The 13,960-nt window shown below is 35.4% G+C and overlaps 1 protein-coding gene across 1 annotated transcript; it reads left to right on the top strand.

Annotated features, from left to right (window-relative positions):
* The first annotated feature begins 11,557 nt into the window (after positions 1–11,557).
* LOC108327714 (fructose-1,6-bisphosphatase, chloroplastic) lies at positions 11,558–13,850 on the top strand. Its single transcript, XM_017561405.2, has 4 exons — positions 11,558–12,080; positions 12,321–12,545; positions 12,954–13,460; positions 13,557–13,850. The coding sequence occupies exons 1-4, from the start codon at positions 11,655–11,657 to the stop codon at positions 13,626–13,628; spliced, it is 1,230 nt and encodes a 409-aa protein (XP_017416894.1). The 5' UTR covers positions 11,558–11,654; the 3' UTR covers positions 13,629–13,850.
* Positions 13,851–13,960: the final 110 nt, after the last annotated feature.

Here is a 13,960-nt window from a genome sequence, read left to right as displayed (position 1 = left end):
AAGCTTAAAAAAACATTGTTTTTGCACACATGACCGTTAAACTCACTCACCCAAATAAGAAACATGAAACAATAACTTGAAAGTAAACTCATTTAGGAAGCTTAGAAAAACATTGTTTTTTCATCCATGACCGTTAAACTCACTTACCCATCTAAAATAAGAAACATGAAAGAATAACTTGAAAGAATAACTTGAAAGTAAACTCATTTATGAAGCTTAGAAAAACGTTATTTTTGGAAAATAACTGCACCTAGTACAATGGTCTAAAAATTATGATTAGTACCCATTTGAAATCTCTTTGAGTCTAAATTCCAAGAAAACAATAATCAACTCATTTGGGGTTCGATGAAAAAAGTTAAGAGCAAAACAACGAGCAAAGGTTAGAGTTGACAGGAATATATATAAAACGCTAACTTTAAGGAATTAACTATACCTACTTAGTAGTCATTGTTAAGCTTTTTGAGTCTATTTTCTAATAAAAAAAGAATCGCATCATTTGGAGGTCGGTGAGAAAAGTTATAATTAAAATAGTCGATAAAGGTCAAAGTTGACAACACGTTATCTTGTACGTATATTTTTTCCTCTTGTTCAAAGATCTATTATTTATTGAAAATTCCTTTTAAAATTTATGTATTGTAACAACATTAGATGACATATTTCTTAACTAATAAAATGACAACGTGACTCCGTAGGTTGAGTTTGTTGTCCTCAAGGGTGGTTTTTTCCATCTTTTTTTATGGGTGACTCGTGTTGTCGATGGTTGATGGTCCCAACTGCATGAAAACTGCGTTTTTGGCAGTCCATTTTGCATCAAGGAGCCCATGGGGGTGTTTCCAGTAGGGGAGGTGAATTTCTTTAGAACTTGTAGGCAAAAATGGGCTGGTAATCGCTTACAGGGTGGTTGTAAGCGATAAGGCCAAAATGTGTTTTGTACAAAAACTTGACTGCACTCCTCAACTATGACAATGTGACTCCTCAAGGTCAGTTTGGTATCCTCAAGCATTCTTTAAGGGGTGATTAACGTTATTTAGTCCATTTTCTTATATGGATGACTAAGTTTATTAATAGTATTTAGTATTTGCACCATTCATTGTTAACAATGAAGTGTATTGTGGTTCGATTAGACAACTTTGATGGTCAAAGTATACCAACCTCGACACTGCAAAAACCCAAAACCTTCGACAAAGGACACACCTTTTTACTCCTTAATGGAGAATGGGACAACGAGACAGTGGTAGAGAGACAAAATGGAATAGGGAGAGAACGCGACAATGGCGCCGATAAAAACAAAGAGCGAGTGCCAACGAGAACACAGAAAGAGAGTTAGAAAGGGGGAAATGTGATTATCGAACCAACTTCAACGGCGATGGGGAGCGAAACACCGAGAAGGAGAGACAAACGATGAGATGAAATGAAACCGCCAAATGGTGGGAAGAGAGTGAGAGCTCGCGATGAAGAAGATGGGTATGGGAAATGAAAATGAAATGAAACCGCCAAATGAAATTTCCCTTCCAAAAACGCCCTCGAGGAGAAAGTTCCACTTTTTTGAAAATTTAAACAAACAACCCAATGAAAATGCACCACGTATCGTTGTCAAAAAGTTGGCAAATATGGATTGTCAACAAAACATTTTCCAAATGAAATAGAAAGGGCTAATTGTAGTAATTTGTTTGTATGCAAATATTAGACTTCCTATTTGTAGTATTTATTTGATAGAACATAATAGATAAGATAAACATGTAGTTTACCATTACAATTATCCAAAGTAATAACTATATCAATAATAATATATTTATACACTTCCTATACACGAAATATATCAAAAGAGGCAAACCGTTATACAAAACGTCTAAGTATATCCACACACATAATACTACACTTTGCGTATCACTCGACAATATCTTTCGACTCCATCAAAGAAGGGTTATCACCTATATCATCTTCTGTTGACACCAAATGGTGATCATTGCCAAAAAGATTATAACACATACAAATAAAAACCACAAAAGCAAGGGTAAACTAGTATATAAAGAAATTAACATATTATAATTTAATATAAGAATTCATATATCAACATTCATAAGAACCAATCAAACACTTGATCATTTCACAATTTAACCTCTCCACTCAATGATTCAGATCCAATGTTGACATAGACTTCGTTGAAGGCTTCAACCATGGTAATATTTATACTCTGCAGATTCATAAACAAGAGGGTAACTCGACCTACTTCCCCATAAGGTTAATCTCCCCTTACACGACCCAAAGGGCCAAGATAAAGACATCTTGTCATTCTCTTTGCCACTTCATTCACTCGACATGAGTTGAATGGTTGGTAGAATATCAAGATACCTTCTCTCCGAAGTCTCACTATCAAGCATTCACCACAACTTTCTGGAACATAGAATCTCTCCTTGAGATTCTTCTCACAACACCCATATTTCATTCTTACAACATTCTCATACCATTTCAAAAGCATCAACAATTATCAAAACATATGCATCGTAAATCAAATCACACAATAACATAATTTTCTTCTCACCAACTCAGCACACACATTAGGGATGGAGAACAACTTGGAGACCCTCAACAATGGCTCATGAAAGGTCCAAAACCCCCAATATAACTTAAAGAATGTCCAAAATTGACGTTTAGAACCCCGAATTCGAGATTTCGACAATTTTGTTATTGTTAGATGACTTCTTACCAAACGACCTACCAAACACTTACCACTAGACAATTCCTTATCAAACGCTTTACTAGACGCTTACCACCAGACAAGTCCTTACCAGACAACTCCTTACCAGACGACTCTTTAACAGACCATTCCTTACCAAACGACTCCTTATCAAACGACTCCTTACCAGACGATTCCTTACTAGACGCTTATCACTGAATTTTTATTACGAAAAGATGTCAATTAAGTCTTAAATGGCCCCAAGACAATTTCCAAAACTACAAACTTTCCTCAAAACCATGATCTTAGAATTTTACCTGTTAAAATCCTCATTTTATGCCTAAAACTCACCCTTTATTTAATTTATTCCAAATCAAAGTTTTGTAAAATACATCAACTTAGATTCACTAAATCTACATTCACAAATTCATCAATAAATAACTTTTCACATTAGTAAACCAAACTACACACCATCATGCATAATTTTTGAATTCAACACACCACCCTTTTCAAGCACACAACATACCAAATTTCACGATTCAATTAAAGTTCACAAATCCATCATCACATCATCATACAAACATCACATATGACATGCATACACAATCCAAACTAAATAAACTAGTTTCCCTTATCTGGTTGACGCTTTGACCGTTCCAAGAACTCTAAAATTTCTCCAACGACTCCAAGATCTCTATTTACTCTCGATAGTTGAAATTAATTGACTAGAAATGAAGATTTTGCTACAAGGAACCCTATAGTGGTCTCTGATCTTCTGATAGACAGGGTAAAGAGTTAGAATTTTTAGATAGAAAGTAGAGGAAATTTTTAAGAAAGTTTTAAAAAGATAAAACTTCTTAGATAATGAAACTCCTTATTAGAAAATTTTATTCATACGCTTGATATTTTTAAAATAAAATAATGGAGTATCATTATTTAAAATACTTTATCGCATCTAACACTCAATTTTTTAGAGTCTTAAATAAAAAATATAAAGATAAATGTCTTTTATAAGACCCGTATAAATAAAATGATTTCTTACCTTAAGTATTTTATTTGGTGGTATTAAATAATAAATTGTGATGAGAATCAATGTTGAGAAATATTTAAGGAAGGGAAGAAAATTAAATTAATATTGGTTTCATATTAATTTTCGAAAAAGTTTGAAAGAGTGTTTAAGTATAATTGTTGGCGCTATTATATCAGTGGATGGAGCCTGGTCTAGTGGTTGATGTGAGTGTGCATGGAGGGTGTGTGTGCTGGATCTCAAGTTCAAACCCTCCTAAGACCAAAAAGGCTCCTAGCTCTTTTTAATTTCTAGGTGGCAATACGCCCCATGGTCGAAGATCCTGTGCCACTTGAACTCTAATCTATCTTACCTTCCATCCATCTTGGTCCAGCCAGCTCATAAATGTTAGACCAACCAATCTTAGGGCTGACACAACCGAATTGGTTGATGAAAAGGAAACCCCAGCGACCAAGCACTCCCACCTCAAAAAAATCTATCTTACCTTTCATCCATCTTGGTCCAGCCAGCTCATAAATGTTAGACCAACCAATCTTAGGGCTGACACAACCGAATTGGTTGAGGAAAAGGAAATCCCAGCGACCAAGCACTCCCGCCTCAAAAAGCGGAGACCAAACAACCGTCAGGTTGTCGAAGACATGTCTGAAGAGGGAGGAGGCGGGCGCCCTCTCAGTTTACCACCCTACCCACTAATGGATGTGATGTTATATTATTGATGATGAGGGAAGCACTTTAGGTTAATTCTTCCATTATTTGATTCCAAGAGGGGACTTTTATTCCCACTAATTCCTCATTCAAGTGAAATGTTGCATGAGTGCTTGAGTCATTGCTTCTTTTTCTCCACTTTGCTTCAGTGGGCACATGTTTTCTGGGCACATGTTTTCTAGACTTAGGAAGCTTTTAAGTAACCTTGGGGAGGTTAAAGCTTGGAGAGTGGAAAAGATATTTTTGGAGAGCAACCAAGTTGGGAGAGAAAGGAAGAGCCACCCTAGCCTTGGAGTTTTTGGACGTCACTTGTAGGAGACCAAGAGGAGTGGAAGCTTGTTGTCTAGTGAGGAAAGAAACCTAAGAACCTTTGGAAGCTAGCTTGGAATTGAGGTAAGGGGTTTAACTTGGGATATAACTTAGTGTATGATTGGTAGAAGGTAACAATATAATGTTGTTTCATGCTTTCTTTCTTGTGTATTGGGATTAAAGTTAACATGTTGAGGCATGTACTTTTCTTTTGGGTTTAAGTTTCATGTGTTGTTGCATGGAGAATGAGTATTTACATGTTCGAACTACCAAAGACCCAAACCCTTTCGCGTTTTTGGGTTAAATAAGATAAAATCTGCCACATCAGTGAGAATGGCGCCCAGCCCCCCTCCTCGGGCGCCCAGGCGCGACTGGTGCGCAGAAACTGGCGCCCAGCCCCCCTCTTGTGGCGCCCGAGCATGAATGGTGTGCAGAAACTAGCGCTCAGCCCCCCTCTCCTGGGGCGCCCGAGCACGACTTGATATTTTTCTACACTACATCGATTTTCTCTTTTTCTGCAGATGTGCTTGCTTCTTGTGGTTGGTTTAGCTCTATACATTGTTGGAGATTCTTCCAAGCACATTATTAACTACAAAATAAGGGATGTATTTGGGTGTTGTTTGTGTATGAAAAAGTGTCATGGGTACACTTTAAAATCATGTATATTTTGATATCTTAGTTCTTATTACCTTGTAAGAATTATATATTGTTGGGAGCACTTATCTACACTCTTTAACCAAGAGCATGGGTAAGAGGGTATTGAGAATTCTTTTCCATTGTTGGAAGAGGAAAGAATGAGTTATGAGAATGAAAAGAGTGAAAGTGATATTTTGGTGAAGTTGGGTACATGGGATTGATGAAAACAATGAAGATGAATGAAGTTGGTGTCATGGGTGGAAGAAGATCATGAAGGAAGAAGGAAGAAGTGAAGAGTGTATTGTGTGCGTGTATTACGTAGAAGAGAGAAATGAATGGAAGGAAGTGTGTGTAGGTTGACATAAAGTGAAAAGAAGAGAGAGGGAAAGGAAGGTTAGTGTGCTGCAACTTAAGGTGTGGAGTGTGGAGAGAGTGATTAGAAAAAAATAAAATAACATAAGTAGAGAGATGTGGAGGCATCAAATAAAAGAGAAAGAAGAGTGAAATGAAAGAAGGGTAGTGTGTGAGGGTGTTTGTACGTAAATGAGGTTGGGAGAATGAAGAAAGAAGAAAATAAAAATAAAATGTTATATGTAGTGTGTGGGCCGTGAGCTTTAATGTAGAAAGGAGAAAAGGAAAGAAAAGAGTGGGAGAGTTGTGTGCATGAGAGTGTGCTACGTAAACTTTGGGGAGAGGAAGAATTATTTTGTTTTGAAAAGTCAAATAAAGGGGAAAATAGGATCCACGGTTTTGTGAGAAGAGAGGAGTGAGTGAAACTTGTGTTTTAATTGAAAAAAAAAGGGAGAAGAAAGAAGTGAAAGGATACGTAAATGGTAAAAGGGGAGAGAGAAAGAGAGTTTCATAAGAAGTGAGTGGTTTCATGTAGGACCTACTTGGAAGTAAGAGAAAATGTAATTTAATGGTTTTGGGGTTTACTTAAAGAATTATATGTAGAAGGGAGTGTGTTTAGAGTAAAAAGAAGTGTATTGAAATTAGGTGTTTTCTTTGGTGTTGGAAATTTAGTAAAAGTGGGGGTGTACTAGAAATGTTGTTCTAGTTTATGGAAGTGTGAAATTAGTAATTTCATAGGAGTGCGGCAGTAGGATAAATAATTAAATTAAGTTATTTAATTATTTGTTAGTCAATGAATTTAGTTGACTTTATATATGATGGTGATGGTTGTGATGGTAAAATTGTGAGAGCAAGCATTCTGTCATTTCCTTAGAATTTTTGTCGAATCGATGGTGTTCCTATTGCGATACGATTGTGTGTTGAGTCTCTACGGAGACTGAGATTCGAGTGTCTCCCTTTCCTCGTGCACGGGGACTAGAGAGGGTTGGATGTCTCACCTAATGACTTCGGCTCGTGTGAGTATAGTGCTCGGTAGGTGCGCCTAACCGAAGTTTTTTCTCGTAATTCCTTGAAGAGTCGGGGAGATAGGTCTGAAGTTGCGATGGAAGACAGCTCGAATCGCCCTATTTTGCGAAACAGGTTTGGTACGACAAAAATTCAAGGAAACAATAGAAGCTTGAGTAAATGATTAAGTCATGAGTTTAATACTGTGATGTATTGTAATATTGTGACTTTGATAGTCTGAGTGGTGATGATCTGAGTTATGAGTTGAATATTGTGTTGTATTGTAAGGTTGTGACTAGGATAATCTAAGTTCTGATATTTTGATATTGAAATTATATGCTATGTTAGGTTCTTCGTTACTCACCCTTTCATTTGGTGGTTGTGGTTCCACCTACGATGATCGTACTTGTACGGGAGTAGATGGCGTTGCAGATGACGCAGAGATGAAATAGCACGACGAGAGTTATGGGAAATACTATGGGGGACTTATCATGTTTTAAAGTAATTTTATGTCTTTGAATAATGAATTTGATATTTGTAAGGTTTTAACCTTATGTTGTAAGACGCTTAGACTTTTGATGGTCTAGTTCCGCCATGTTAATTTTAAAAAAAAACTGGCGTATGGATTTGAATTTTGTTATTTTCTAGTGGCACTCCGTAAGGGGTGTTACATCTTTCATACATCCAAATAAAAAAAACTTAGAAATACGAGTAATGTATTTCTAAGTACTTTATATTTGTCTTAAATAAAAGTATACTTTTAAATTCTTGAAATTTAATATCTTACGTATTATTTATGATATTATTTTAACTTCATTGGAAAGGTGGAAAAGATGTGTTAATGTGAAGAGAAGAATATTCATTTGATAATCATTTTCTTTAAGTGATATTTCAATCGTTAATAGATTTTGACATGTATCTTATATTATTTTTTTATATAGTAAATTAATTTGAATTATTTTGTGATATTATAAACTTAGTAATTGATTTGATATATGTCCCAATATGTAAATTGGATACGAACATTCTGTTAGTAAATAATGTATAGTCATTTATAATAGATCACTTAGGTACATGTTGTCAGAACCCTTAAAACCCCAACTTAGTGGAGTACATGTGTAAGTGAAAGGGTGTTTGAAATTCAGAAAGTGGAAGACAGGTGTGTGATGCAGATTGGACGAACAGTTTTGACGGTAGGAGTAAAACTTAAACTTTCAAATTTTCGTGCCACTTCTCTGCATGCACCATTCATCTTCACCCTTTTGAATCTCCTCCTTCTCTCTACCATCTCCACCTTCTCTCTAAGAAAATCTCATCTTTTCTTCTTCCGATCACCCCTCAGGCACCGTTTGAACTCTCCCGGCATCAAGGGCTTTCATTTAAACCGATCGAGTTGTGGTTCTAAGTTAGTGAGTTACTTTCTCCTTAGCACGTTCGTTTCATTTCACATGCAAACCTGGATTTATGGTTTCATGAGTGGACCATCTTATTCTGAGTATTTTTGGTCTTATGTATGGTTTAGTTTCTTAAACCGTTACTGTCGAACGCTAAGGTCTCTAGTAGTGGTGAGCTATATTCTGCATCTGCGAGCGTTCGGTTACGTTTAGAGGTAAGGGAAGCTTATATAATTTGATTAAGATTCTTGTTTTGAACGTTGGCATGTTGGTATGATACTTTGTTTGATTATTTGATGAGTATGAAATATTCGTGTTACTGCATGTTTGGACGTGTGGATAGATGATTGATAAATGGTGTGAATTGAGTTGAGATAGGGTTTGATCTTCAAGCTGCAGTATTCTGAGTAAATGTTGTAGTATGGTCGAACGTCATTAATGATCGTTTGATTCTTCATGGAAGTGCATGGTCTTAACTGATTTCTCATGCTTTAGGGATATTGTCTAAGAGTCACTCTGGAATACTCTGCAGAATTTTGTAAACTATAACCGAGAGTCAGTGTAGACCGTTCAGTTTTCTTTTGAGCGTCCATCTAAACTAAATTCTTCTTCTGGAGAGAATTTCGTTCATGAAGATCGTTTTATATTATTAGATATATTTAAATGAGTGTTCGACCTAAGTGTAGTTCTCCTTTAGGTTTCCTAAACAGTTTAGTTAATGTATACTATATTACTTAAAGTCATAGATGTTATCGTTATTTTTCATTAAAAATAAATGTGGCGCAACTGTATATATATATATATATATATGTATATATATATATATGTATATATATATATATATATATATATATATATATATTCATTCATTTTATAAGTTTAGGAGTGCTCTATCTTGGACCAAGCGTTAGGTCTCAGTAGCGCTCGTTCAATAATGTACGGTTTCTACAAGGCTCGGTCTTAAACTAAGCGTTCGGTCTCGTTTCAGTAATCTACTATTACTGTTGTTAAAATAAGAGTCGTCAGCCAAACTTAATAGCGTTCATTTCTTCATAGTATCTCACTAGTTATTAGTATTTGGTGTCAAACAGTTTTGGTCTTTAAAAGGTGTTCGACCTAGAGTCTTAGTACTCGGCCTAGGCTTCACGGTGTCCGGTTTGAACTCTTAAGGGTCTGTTTATTGAAATAGATAAATTCGTAAATAGCGCTCGGTCACGTTAGTTTCTAAGAAGTGTTATTCCATTCGGACTTGTGCTAGGATGAGAAAGTGTGATCTTATTTCAGTTGAATGTATTGATGATGAAGTATAAGAGAATTTGAAATGTGATGCGAATGAAATAGTTTGGTTATGAAAGAGTATTCCAGAGAGGAATATCTCAAAAAGTGGTTATTGATTGGTAAAGTATGAATGTGGACAAAGCTTAGCGGACGTTTATCCTGATATTCCGTGATTACTCATTCTCACGTAGAGAGGAGTAAGCCATGTGTGAGAATGGAAGGAGGTCCTAGTCCATAAGGTTAACTTGGACGGAACGGATTAACCTTTAGTGGCAGCTGTTGAGGGTATCCCAGTTACTACATCACCCGGGTGCACAAACGTCGTAGCTACACAGGATTCATACAGTTCGGACAGTCAGAGTCAAGTGGTCGGTCTTTGTATGCCATGACATATGAATTATGATTTGGTTGTTGTTTGATTTAATCACGGACATTGTATGTTTTTATTGAAACAATTAAATAACATAAGCTTACCCTATTTATCATCTTGTCTGTGTTGTACGTTCGGTTGTTTGTGCTATTGCAATGATCATCCGTGTGGATGTGAGCAGAAGGAGAAGAGTTGCTGGAAGAAGCACTAGAAGAGGTGGAAGTGAAGGCCGAACCTTAGGAACGTTCGGTTAGTTGTTGGCCTCTTCTTTTGTAGGACCCTTCGGTATAAGTTTATTTTGTAAACTGTTCGGTCTAGTTGTACCTAGTGTGCGATTTTAATTCCCTGACATTATGTAAGGTCGTTCGGCCATAATAATATCTCGTTATGTATAGAACGGATCTATAGTATTATTAATATTGATTATTCTCGTATATTTTGTGATGCTTTTTACTAATCAGAATGTGATAAAAGATCGTAAAATAAAAATAAATTTTGTAGTAACTTTAAACTTTTAAAATTTCTTTTAGCTAAAATACTAGCATTTAAAGTATTTTTCTCACACCATTTTTATAATTCTAACAGTTATTTAATACAAAAAAAAATATTTGTAACAATTTTTAACCATTAAAATTCATATTTTTTTTATAATGAGGATATTTTGTTCTTCTACAATAATCCATACAAATTAGTTTTAATTTTTTTTTCTTGCCGTTTTTTGTGATTTGAATTGAGTGTTAGAGTTTGCTATGCAAAGTATACATGAATGCTTAACTACGTTGGTTACTGTGATAAAGTTTTGCACTATTTTAAAATCTTATTCTCAATTTTTCTTTGTTCTTTGCTTTACTTTTTTTGCACATATTTTCAAATTCAGTTATAATTTGATTTGTTATTTCACATGATCTAAAAAATTAGTTTACTCTCTTATTACAATTTAATGAAAAATTATTTATTTCCTCTTATTAGTCAAAATACTCAAAATCATCAACTTGGTATGCTTTATCTCAATTTTACTGGCTACCAATTTTTCAACTTTTTAATTTCCAACAAGTTTTTCATTTTATTTTACTAATCACACTTATAGTTACATAGTTTGTTTTACTTGGCTACCATTCTTTCATAATTTTTTATAACACAATTTTTCGTGTATTTTACCATATAGCCTTTTTATTTATGTATTTAACTAATTTATTAAATGCTGCTGACAAGAGAATTAATTTAGGAATTCAAACACGAAATGAAAGAAAATAAAAAATATATATATTCTAATATATAATAATCTTGCATCAATTAAAAATTAAAAATAATTTAAATATATTTTTCTTTTCTAATCTTTTAAAATGTATTATAAGACAAAATTAGGACGAAATTACAAACTTCACAGCAAACAAAATATGGTAAATGATCTAAAGATATTATTTCAGCATATTTGAAGTTGGAAAAGTTTTGTTTACACATGCTATTAATTTTATTTGTAAAACAACAAGCCCCATTTCACTATTGCAACTGACACCATGTTACTATCCCAATAAATAAAAAAAAGAAGTTATTTTTAATAAATAATATATTATAAAAAATTATAAATTCTTGTAGAAAAATATTGACCTGGCTACCCTTTCAATCTTAGCTGCGAAATCCACCATTTGATTTGGTTTAGGCCACAGGAGCAACAAAAATATAAGTGTCCCTGGTGGTACTACAATTGGTATGAGGAAGTGATCACAATCACAAAAAGGAAGAGTATATGAAGAAGATAAGTGGGACCAGCAGTATCACAAATCATTCCCTGCCTCACAATATCTTCCTCTCATCGGTGCCTTAGAACACAATCCATGTAACCACCACTAACAACATAGAGCTAAAATAAACAACCAAAAAAAATAAAACTTTGCATCAACCATGGTTGCAATGGCAGCAGCAACAGCATCCTCCCAGTTGATTTTCTCAAAGCCTTGCTCTCCCTCACGTCTGTGCCCCTTCCAACTATGTGTCTTTGACACCAAATCAGTGCTATCAAGTTCAAGTAGCAGGAGAAGGCATGTGGGTGGGTCTGGAGTGAGGTGCATGGCTGTGGGGGAAGCAACCACAGAAACCAAGAGAAGAAGTGGATACGAGCTTCAAACACTCACTAACTGGTTGCTGAAGCAAGAGCAAGCTGGAGTGATTGATGCAGAACTCACTATTGTGCTGTCTAGTATTTCCATGGCATGCAAGCAGATTGCTTCTTTGGTGCAAAGAGCTAACATTTCCAACCTCACCGGGGTTCAAGGAGCTGTTAACGTTCAAGGGGAAGACCAGAAAAAGCTTGATGTTGTTTCAAATGAGGTCAGTGTTGCAATTTCAATATTCCTTTGGTTTTTCTTTCTAGATTTATGTATCCCAGTTGGTTCAATTCAGTGACTTTGATTTTGGCCAAGTTAAAATTGTGAAAACATATATCCTAGAGGACTAGAGTACAAGGGATTGTTTGCCGATATTGGCAAGAAAACTTTTTGGCCCTTGAATGTGAAGGTTTTATTTAGGTAGCTATGCTTAACAATCAAGGGATTTTTTTTCATTTATCAGGTTTTCTCAAACTGCTTGAGGTCAAGTGGGAGGACAGGAATAATAGCATCAGAAGAAGAGGATGTGCCAGTGGCAGTTGAAGAGAGTTATTCTGGCAACTACATTGTAGTGTTTGACCCACTTGATGGATCATCCAATATTGATGCTGCAGTGTCAACTGGGTCCATTTTTGGAATATACAGCCCCAATGATGAATGTCTTGCTGACATTGGTGATGACCCCACAGTGAGTATTCATTATCTTATAATATTGCTGCCTAACAAGGCTAAAGAAAAAAGTGGCAGTGAAACGAGTGGAGAACATGTTACTATAAAAAGCAAATTACCATTCTTCTAATTTTCAGTTGAATCTTTATAAGATGCTGAGATAATTTAAAAAGATTACTGAAAAAACTATCAAAAGGTTGGCTAATAAGTAAGATCAAAGATGTATACACTAAAGATTTTGGATTCAATTCCTGCTAATGATTCAAATTGAGACTTGGAAAATATTACATTGAACATGGAACAACCGTCCTCCCTCCCTGCATTGTATTTTATCATCAAAAGGAAGAATAAAAAAATATCCATTTTGCAAAAAACGGATTGTTAATGAAATTCATCACTTAACGTTATGCATATTGCTAATTTGCAGCTTGGCACAACAGAGCAAAGGTGTGTTGTGAATGTGTGCCAACCTGGAAGCAACCTTCTTGCTGCTGGTTACTGCATGTATTCTAGCTCAATCATCTTTGTTCTCACACTTGGAAAAGGAGTGTTTGCGTTTACACTGGACCCTATGTATGGAGAATTCGTTTTGACTCAGGAAAACCTCCAGATACCTAGAGCAGGCAAAATTTATGCTTTCAATGAAGGAAATTATCTGTTGTGGGATGATAAGTTAAAGAAATATATCGATGATCTCAAGGACCCTGGTCCTAGTGGGAAGCCTTATTCTGCAAGGTACATTGGTAGCCTGGTAGGAGACTTCCACAGGACACTACTATATGGTGGCATTTATGGGTACCCCAGAGACAAAAAAAGCAAAAATGGGAAGCTCAGGCTTCTATATGAATGTGCTCCCATGAGCTTCATTGTAGAACAGGCTGGTGGAAAAGGTTCAGATGGCCATCAGAGAATACTGGACATTCAACCGGTGGAGGTAAGTACAAATGGACTTTGAATGTCTCTAAACGCTTTCAAAATTAGTGGTGAGTGTTATATTGCATAGTCTTACTCTTTTATCTTTTATGGACAGATTCATCAACGTGTGCCACTATACATTGGGAGCGTAGAAGAGGTAGAGAAGGTGGAAAAGTACCTGGCTTAAATGATATGTTAATGCAAAAGCGTGGACCTTGTGTATGAAGTATATCCCAAATCAGAACTTTTAAAGCATAACAGTCATGTGGTTTTAAAGGAAGACTCATTTTATCCCCCTTTCCCTTCATTCTTTGATGCAAAGAAAAAAGTAATGCCGAAAATCTTCAGACTATTTAGAACAAAAACTGCTTATATTTGACATGTTTCAAATTGAATATAATTTTGTCCATTCTGGTCTTGTTTGTGGCAAGAGAAGCAATCATGTCAGTTAATTTCAAACCTCCTGTCCATACTCATACAATCACGTAAAATGTTTCGACATGATAAATTTTGTATCCT

This window comes from Vigna angularis, chromosome 2 (assembly GCF_016808095.1).
Source record: "Vigna angularis cultivar LongXiaoDou No.4 chromosome 2, ASM1680809v1, whole genome shotgun sequence".
Lineage (NCBI taxonomy): Eukaryota > Viridiplantae > Streptophyta > Magnoliopsida > Fabales > Fabaceae > Vigna > Vigna angularis.
This window is presented reverse-complemented; position numbering and strand designations above follow the sequence as displayed.

Bases quoted from the DNA above. Each gene is read 5' to 3' on its own strand.
- LOC108327714 (XM_017561405.2), top strand. From the start codon at position 11,655: ATGGTTGCAATGGCAGCAGCAACAGCATCCTCCCAGTTGATTTTCTCA. The intron at 12,546-12,953 runs GTGAGTATTCAT...GCTAATTTGCAG, and splicing joins ACATTGGTGATGACCCCACA to CTTGGCACAACAGAGCAAAG. The intron at 13,461-13,556 runs GTAAGTACAAAT...TTTTATGGACAG, and splicing joins TGGACATTCAACCGGTGGAG to ATTCATCAACGTGTGCCACT.